This window comes from Tupaia chinensis, unplaced genomic scaffold (genome assembly GCF_000334495.1).
Source record: "Tupaia chinensis unplaced genomic scaffold, TupChi_1.0 Scaffold000407_4, whole genome shotgun sequence".
Lineage (NCBI taxonomy): Eukaryota > Metazoa > Chordata > Mammalia > Scandentia > Tupaiidae > Tupaia > Tupaia belangeri.
This window is the reverse complement of record NW_006159912.1, coordinates 1030066-1038968: the sequence shown is the minus strand read 5'-3', so window position 1 is coordinate 1038968 and position 8903 is coordinate 1030066. Positions and strand designations below refer to the sequence as shown.

The 8903-nt window shown below is 40.1% G+C and overlaps 1 protein-coding gene across 1 annotated transcript; it reads right to left on the bottom strand.

Annotated features, from left to right (window-relative positions):
* Positions 1-1057: 1057 nt before the first annotated feature.
* On the bottom strand, positions 1058-1564 carry LOC102469325 (protein tyrosine phosphatase type IVA 1-like). Its single transcript, XM_006154385.1, has 2 exons — positions 1241-1564; positions 1058-1171 (listed from the first exon to the last, which is right to left on the bottom strand). The coding sequence occupies exons 1-2, from the start codon at positions 1562-1564 to the stop codon at positions 1058-1060; spliced, it is 438 nt and encodes a 145-aa protein (XP_006154447.1).
* Positions 1565-8903: the final 7339 nt, after the last annotated feature.

Below are 8903 nucleotides of genomic sequence, written 5' to 3'. Positions count from 1 at the left end.
ACTGCCCGATTCATTTGCTTAAACCTGCCTTTTTTTTTTTTTTCGCAAGAGATTGGAAAGAAAAAAATCACTTCAAACAAAAAAATGTTGGTAAACTTCCATTAAGTATGGAACAAAATAAGAATTTCAGAAATTTTATGATTATGAATTGTCTTAGCTACAACAAAGCATTTATACCTTTAAAAATATTTACTAAATTAAAGAGCATATTTTACATGTTCTGCACAAGACAAAGGCAACATTTTACTAAAAATATTTAATAGCCCCCTCTCGTTCTTTTTTCAGGCCCTCCCTGTTAAGCTGAACCTCAGAGTGCAAACATTAAATTAATTGTAAGGCTTTTTACTTTTCTTTTTTGTCTGAGACATTAAAGACATGTGCTTCTGTACAATGTAGATTTTCAAAATGGAGGTTTTTCATAACAGCACAAAATGAGATTTAAAAAGACATGAAATTATCACCATAACACTTGGTAAAAACTAAAGAAAGAAATGGTTAAAGCAAACCTGATGTATACTGGTATGAATGTGGGAGATGTAAACAGAGAGCAGGCAAATAGCCACACAGCCCCTACTTGAAATGTTTGAAATGACTGAAGGAATAAACCATACAAGGTCTGAAGTGTTTGTAGTTCCTGAGACTTTAGTTCTGTATGATACTAAAAATATATAAGTATTGGGCTGGGTATTTTGGCACCTAATCTTTCTAACTTTCTTACATATTGATAAGATTCTGGCATGGGAATAGATTTAAAGACATAACTCCATACCGCATGATTTCAGGAAAGGTCAATTGGTACAAATAATAAGCACATTTTAAATGCTGAACAGCAAGAATCTTTTGTTAAGTGTCCAAATAGGCTGATTATAACCTTAAGGTAGAGATTGTAATTCTGTCAAGCTTTGCAACCTGGTAAAACTGCTTTTTCAATACTCCCATGGAAGCTTCATTAGACTTTTTAACCAAGCCAACACATTGGCTAATACGTATGACAAATCCAGTCCTGTCTCAAGTTCTACTTCCAAGGGAATAGCATCAGCCCCCCCCCCCTATCGTTTTATTGAACGCAACAGTTATTCTTATGACCATCGGAGTCTTTGCAGTGCAGTTGCATTTTAGGACGATACTCCTCCAGATATAAAAGTTGCTTGCTGTTAATAGCTCCACACCACTTTTGTCTTATGAATTGTACTGCATCTTATTTCATTCCACCTTCAATTAATGCTAGGGCAACTAGCACTGGAGCTCTCCCAAGGCCTGTGACACAATGAACAGCAATACGACAACCAGGTTCTTCACGAAACTTAATTTTTACAAGACTTAACCAGTCATCAACAATCTGGTTGGATGGTGGTGCACCATCATCAAAAGGCCAATCGAGAACATGGATGCCTTCTTTCTCCACAAGTGTTGTGTCATAAGTTGCTTCACATACTCCTAATATTGTAGGAACTCCATACTTCCTAAGTTCCTCTATAAATTTGTTTAAGGTCTCATTGGTTGGATTGTGTGTAATAAGAAATCTCATGTTCTTGTATGTGACTTCTGGAGCTGGGCGGTTCATTGTCATGTTAATTTAGTTAAAAAACATTCTATAGGGTTATGAGAGAATTTTAAAAACTGAATACAGAAATGATGCAAAGAAACTGAAGTCTACTTCTATATACTCCACTTGAAATTCTCAGTGCTTTGAGTATGAAGTTGACAGTAATGAGAAATGAAATGAACCTCCTAACAAGAAGCAGCAATTCTTCAATCCAGTAATACTGAGGCAATGGAAAGGAAGTGCACTGAGGTTTACCCCATCCAGGTCAGAACTCTTGTAAAATGCTCTGCAGATCTCAATTCAACTTCTGTGTCCAGGTTAAGCACACTTAGGGGGGCTTCTTGGGGGAGTAGTAATCAATTTCTACAGTTCACTTGTCTGTATATAGATTGTACTATGCCTGGCAGTAATCTCCACTGCCCTTCAGAAACTCCATAAATGTGTGACCAAGAACACCACAAAACTGAGGAATATGTTTACTCATTGAAGATTGTGGCCTAATCATACAGCCGGTCCCGAGGAGGCGGTGGCGACACAGGCGGCGGTGGTGGCGGCGGCTGCAGGGCGGTGGTCGTCGCGGGGCGGCGGTGACAACAATGCAGGCGGCGGCGGGGGCACCAGGCTCTACCAGCGGCTCAGAGCAGAGCGTGTCGCCGAGCCGGCCCACAGCCGAACGAGCCAATACGCGCGCCGAGGCCGAAAAATTGAACTTTAAAGAATCACCAGTATTTAGTCAAAATACAGAGGTAGGCAGAAGATGCCATGACCTGCACAGTGGAACACGTGCCCCGAGTGGGAGCAGCCTTGAGTTAGAGAATAAAGTGAAGATCTTCACTTATTAAACTTTTTCTTTTACTATATTTGAAGCTGGCTTATTTGTCAAAGAATGGAATTCCTTAGGGCTTTTTATTGCATAGACATATAACATATAGTGCGTAACACTCATAGACATATAACACATAGCATGTAACAAGATATATTACATGTATGCACACACACGTACACGTGCAAAAAGATTTCAAAACCATCTCCTAAGTCAGTTTTAAGAGAAAATGTTTGTAATTTAACAGACTGTTTTAAAAGAGAATTTCTTTTTAAAAATTATTTTATTTAACTTTATTTATTTTAATTCGACCAGAGAGGGACAGAGTAAGAGAGAGAGAGACAGAGACAGAGACAGAGAGAGAGAGAGAGAGAGAGAGAGAGAACTGGGAAAGCAAGCTGCTAGGTCCAGGACTTGAACCTCAGTCGGCCACATGGGAGTTCAGCACTCTTAACCACCATGCCACCTATCAGCCTTTAAAAGAGAATTCCTAATAGGAGTGTCATTCAGTTCATTTAAAATGTTAGAGGCAAAATTAGAAGGATTAAACGAGGGCAGAACACTATTTTGTAAATCTGTGATTTGCTTATGAAGATTTTTCATATCTAATGAAATATTGTTAGAAGATCAAATCCCACAGAGATGGTTTTGTATAGAAATCCAGTGTCATTATATAGCAAAAGCATCACACAGATAGGTAGATATAATGCATGACATTTCAAATGACCTTGTAGCTGCATTTTGAACCCCTATTCTCTTAAACCGTCTACCGTCTACCGTAGTTTCCAGCTCTTGCAAATGGACAGCAATTTGTCACTATTTAATTGGGTGCCTAATGCTTGCTCTAACAGTGAATACCACTAGAGCACTTGTAATGGCCTTAGGTGAGTCTACTGTGGGGAAAACAAATGCAGTAGCACAGGCAAATTGTCTAATAAGATCCGAAGGGGAGTGACAGCCAATCTGTTTGGGAGTAAGAAGGTAACAATCACACAGTCCCTGGTCGTTTGTGAGTCTAGGGCAAGAGATTACATTTACTTAAGAGGCCTGTTGTTGTTTGTAAGTAGTAAGCAAAAGTAATATTTGTTTTCGCACAATTATTCTCCCTTTTTAAAAATTTTTTGAGGAGGGGTTGGGTAGGTTTTAGAGAGGGGAAAGTAAACAGTAAAGGCAGCCTTTTGGTTCTGAAGTTGTTAAGAGAGGCGGCAGAAGCAACGGAATGCTAGGACCAAACAGAAAAAGTAAAAAAGATATATATATAGCAGTAATTGTCTACAACTGTAAATGGATGCATTGGAACCAGGTGAAAGTATTAAACTAGTTGCAGATATTTTGGAGTGTTAGGGAGGTATGATTGCTAGACCCATGTAAGTAAGTAGCACAGCAGATGTGTACAGGTTGGCTAGTGAGGGCGGCCTTTTTTTTTTTTTTTTTAGAGGGTTTTTTTTTTTTTTTTTTTGCTGAAGGGCACGTGTGCTTGCCAGACAGAGAGAGACAGAGAGACAGAAAGCGAGCAATCACCCCCCAGGGGGGATGGCCATGCTGCAATCCCTTCTCCTCCATTCTCCTCTCGGGATCTTGGGCACGTACGCACATGCACCCGGCGTGAGTTTTAAGCCACCGGGTCTGGGATGCGAACCGCAGTCACCTACGTGGGAGTCCAGAGACATAGCCATTATGCTAACTGCTGGTTCCATTTTATGGTGTTCTTCAGGGACTCTAAAAGCCTAAGTACTTGGTAGAGTCTTTTCTTTGGGAAACAATCTTGAAATGATTGTTGAATGACAAAACTGAAAACAATGTTAACAGACAAATTAGACAAACAGGCAATTAGTTGCTTTTACTATGTATAGAATTTAAAGATAATTATCTGAGTTGTGACTAATGGCATTACCTTAGTACAATTAGCTTTATTTATTAATGAGTAATTACTTATTATTATTCATTATTTGTTACTATGAAATGTTTATTATTTATAATTATTTATTTTTAATTTATTGATAAACACTTCAATTTTATTAATTTTTTGTAACTGTTTTTCAGGCTCTTTAAACATAACTCAAACCTTTAATAGCATGCCTTAGATTTTTTAGTTTTCATCCCTTCTTTTATTTTGAGATAGTTCAGCCATTTAGCCTTAAGATAAGAACTATAATCCCTTTTATACCCCCCCCCTTTTTTTTTTTTTTTTTTGCTATAGGGCTCTTGTGCTCACCAGAAAAACAGAGATAGACAGAGAGATAGAAAGCGAGAAATACCCTCTCCCCCCTGCAGGGGGGATGGCGCAATCCCTTCTCCATTCTCCACTCAGGATCTTGGGCATGCATGCACACATGACTGGAGTGAGTTTAAGCCACCGGGTCCGGGACTAGAACTGTGGTCGACTACGTGGGAGTTCAGCGACATAGCCATTATGCTAACTGTTGGTCCCAATACCCCATTTTTTTTCAGCCTGGGGAATTTAACACCTCTGTAAAGGCCATTGAGATTGCAACTTTGTATGTAGGAGTTTACATATTTACTAGAATACTTAAACTCTTAACAAATTTAACTTTTAGTACATACCAACAGCTTATGAATATGTGGTTTATAAACAAACAGAAACTTTAATAGAGTTTTTGAGGTCCTAATGAAGCCTAATATAATCAGCCACTCCCCCCCCCCTTTTTTTTTTTTTTGGTATGGGTTAATAGCTGCACTGCAAGAGGCATTAGCATCTTCAAAAGCCAATTGTTTCAACAAAATTTGCCCTGCATGCTGGTCAGAGACTACTTTGATATGGCTTATGTCAAGTGGGAAATAAAATCTTGATATAGCTCACTGGGTCCCTGCTGCATAGTGATCAAACTGCCTATCCCTCTATCCTAACTGGGAAGCCTTCTCCAGCATCTCAAGCATATAATGTTAATCTGCTGAGAAGCCTGCATTGTATATCCAATTCGTGCACCAGTACCGGCATACTCTGTTTCAGTCAACATTTCAAATGTGATAGGCATTCCATGTTGTTGATTCCTATTTGCTTGTTCCTGGGCTTCCTCAGACCAATCAGACTTGCACAGAAGAGAATCTCCTCCCACCAAGAAAGTCTTACCTAACACTGGCCAATCATCAGGTATAAATGCAGATTGAGTAGCCATCTCTAATACTGCCATTGCATATTGCGTGCAAGCCAATTTTTAAAAATTTTTAAGAGTTTTAAAGAATATTGGCTCACGCTGATGCTGAGTTTGTCCCGGGTTGTCAGGGTTGGGAGCCTCTATGACCGGACATAGTTTAAATCCTCAAATGTCCTCAAATCTGTCTGCCATGCAGTGCAAAACTTTCTGGAGGGGGGTTAAAGTGGGGGGCATCCTTTCTCTCCTCGCACCACTTGATTTGCAAACAGGGGAGCAGTAGGCCAAAAGACAGTGGCTCCACTCTCCTCCCTCTTATGACTGCTTTGGAATCTACAATTTTAGTCTACCTAGCTCTAGGAGACTGTCTCTTTCATTTTCAGGCCCCACCTATCTGGCCTTGTCCTTACAGACTCTGATTTCTTAGGTAGGAGGGAGGTATACCCTTCCAGAGTGTTTTTTTAGTCAAGTTACCAAACCAGCTCTGGATCCTTCTGGAGGGTTTTGCCTTAATTAAATTCCAAAGAAGGCAAAAACGGGACTCCTGTTAGGACTCTCTGTTGTTTTCTGACCTTGTCCCATGTCTCCTCATTTACTGTTCCCTGCTCTGGGAATCAGGGGCATGTTTCCTGCACAAAACCCAGAAAATGATGTAACTGCTTGACAGTAACCTTACTGCCCCTAGCTTTTAACATAGAAGAGAACATTTAAATATACATATCTCTCTCTTCAGACGATTGTGTCCCCACATTTTACACCTGACTCTGATTCAATCCACTCCTTCTCTTTCTCTATTCATTTCTTATTTTACTCTATTTGGTTCTTATTTTACTCTATTTATTCCTTATTTTACTCTATTAATTTCTTACCTTACTCTACTATCTCTGGCCAGACTCAAGGAGTGTCCACTTACCTGATTTTTTGTAGTCCCCCCCATACTCAGGCCCCACATTTGGGTACCACTTGCCGTGACCCACACAGCTGAACTCATGCTCTGAGTGAAGGTGGCCATCGATTAGAGAATAAACATAAAAATAAACACACGAGGACACACAAGTAGAGAAAAGTGGGGATCGGGGTGATCCTGAATCCTCTGATGAAGGCAGCTGCCACCTGAGACACTTCCAAGTTTATTCTTTTAAAGGGCAGAAAAGGGGAGAGGGGAAGTGGAATATAAAGCCACTTGTTTTCAGATATTGATCAGCTGATATGTGAAGACCTCTGGCAGCATGTAGTTCTATGTACATTTTCTCTTATCCTCTAGGGTCTTTTCTTTTCTTTTTTCTTTTTTTTTTTTTTTTTTTGGGGGTTTTTGCTAGAGGGGTGTGGGCTTGCCAGAAAGAGAGACAGAAAGCAAGAAATCATCAGTTGAGGTAATGGCTATGTCTCTGGACTCCCATGTACTCTACCGTGATTTGAGTCCTGGACCCAGTGGCTGAAACTCATGCCAGGTGCATATGTGTGTCCAAGATCCCAAGAGGAGAATGGAGGAGAAGGGATTGTGGGGTGGCCACCCCCCCTAGGGGGGTGATTTCTGGCTTTCTGTCTCTAGGGCCTTTTCTGATTAACACATAAGGTTTTCTTTAACTGATACTGCTTTGCAGTTTAGACACAAATACAGCGTGCATATTCATATGTTAATGGGATGTTCCTTTAGCCTTGCAAACAACAGCGATACAACTGCATTTCTGTGTGTGTTTAAAGGTCACCATTGTGTTTACTCAGATTCAGGCCACTCCCCACAAGAAGAGGCAACAAAAGTGGAACACCAGAGGCATAGATGCTCCAAGAGCATGAATCAAGAACTGCAGACTAAAGGACATGGGGAGCAGGAAGGGGAATTTTGGAGGAAAAGTGTGGAGAATGATATGGGAGGAAAGAGAAGATCTGGAAAAGTAGAATTCAAACATAATTTGAGGAGTCTGAACTTTATCCCATGAGTGGGAAGCCACTTAATGTTTCCAAGTTGATTAAGATTCTGTGTTTTAGAAAGCATACTGTATTGATTATTGTGCAATTAACTGATTTCCAATTCATCCTTCTATGCTTTGTCCTTGAGTGCTGACCCTGGGATGATGATTCAACTTACTTTCTTTTATCATTTGGTTCCATACTAGATTCTGCTATCTGAGGACCACGAAGGGAAACTAGAAGAATGGTAGAAGCAAAAAAAAGGACTCTCTTCTTTCATGTGTTTGTCAGCATCATTATATCATGGCTTTCAACCTTCTCTTGGCTTTCCCACAATAACCTCATTCAGCCCCCTTAGAGGTTCATCAGTCCTTTGTGAAATCATTTATAAAAGTGAAGCCTGCTTCCCAGAGTTGCCATTCCCCCCCAAAAAAAAAAAAAAAAGACAAAATCAATCAAAAACAACAACAAAAAAACTCAGCTTGAAAAATAAAATTGTGTTGGGGCCAGCAGGTGGTGTGGTTAAGGGTGTTGGACTTCCACATGGCCAACCATGGTTCGAATCCTAGACATAGCAGCTTGTTTTCTCACTTTCTCTCTCTCGCTCTCTGTTCCCCTCTAACCAAATTGAAAATAAGTAAGTAAATGAATAACTAAAGTTAAATAAATAAACAAAATAATAAAAATAAATAAATAAAATGGTGTGTTATATCATCTCATATAGCCCTCTTGGAGCAGTAAACTTTATTCTTTTGTACAAAAGTGGAAAATAGAGGTACAGAATGTTTAAGCTATTTCCTTGGCCCTGTGGTCAGAGTAATGCTAGCTTATGCTTTGACAACAACACTTTCAGTGGCTTACCACAACAATTATTTTGTGCTTGTCATAGCCTGATGTTGGTTAGGCAGCTTGCCAGGGAGCTCTGTTTTAAGGCTCAATGATTCAGGCTGCTGTGAACTGCAGCTTCATCTGGAACATGTGGCCTCCAGGTTCACGAAAGCAAGTGGAGAGAGAGCTGATTGATTGTGTAGGGTGTGTTAAAGAACTAAGCCTGGAACTGGATGCAGTCACTTCTGCCTACATCACATTGGCTCCTCCTCCTTGTATGACTGCAGTATGAATGCAAAGGAGACTGAGAAATGAAGAAGAGCATGTGAATATTTGGTGAGGGCTAATAGTTTCTGTCATACCTGTCCTTTCTCACTTTTTATCACACACAGAGAACACAATCCTTTGGCAACAAGAACAACCCAAAGTCCCATTTAGTCACTGGATCCATGACTCAAATGTAAGGGATCTTTCCGTGATGGGTGACTCTCTTTGTCAGATGAGGATACAGACCTACTTTGTCCAGTGACCTGTGCACTAAAAAGACAAGTTATTTGTCCTTGACCCAGTATAGCTAATTTACAAAGGGCAGAGTACTCTCATCAACACCTTCATTCATGAAGGGGAAGTGGTAGAGGCCACTGTCCTGTAGCAGTTCTAAAACCCCTTTCAGGCAGATGTG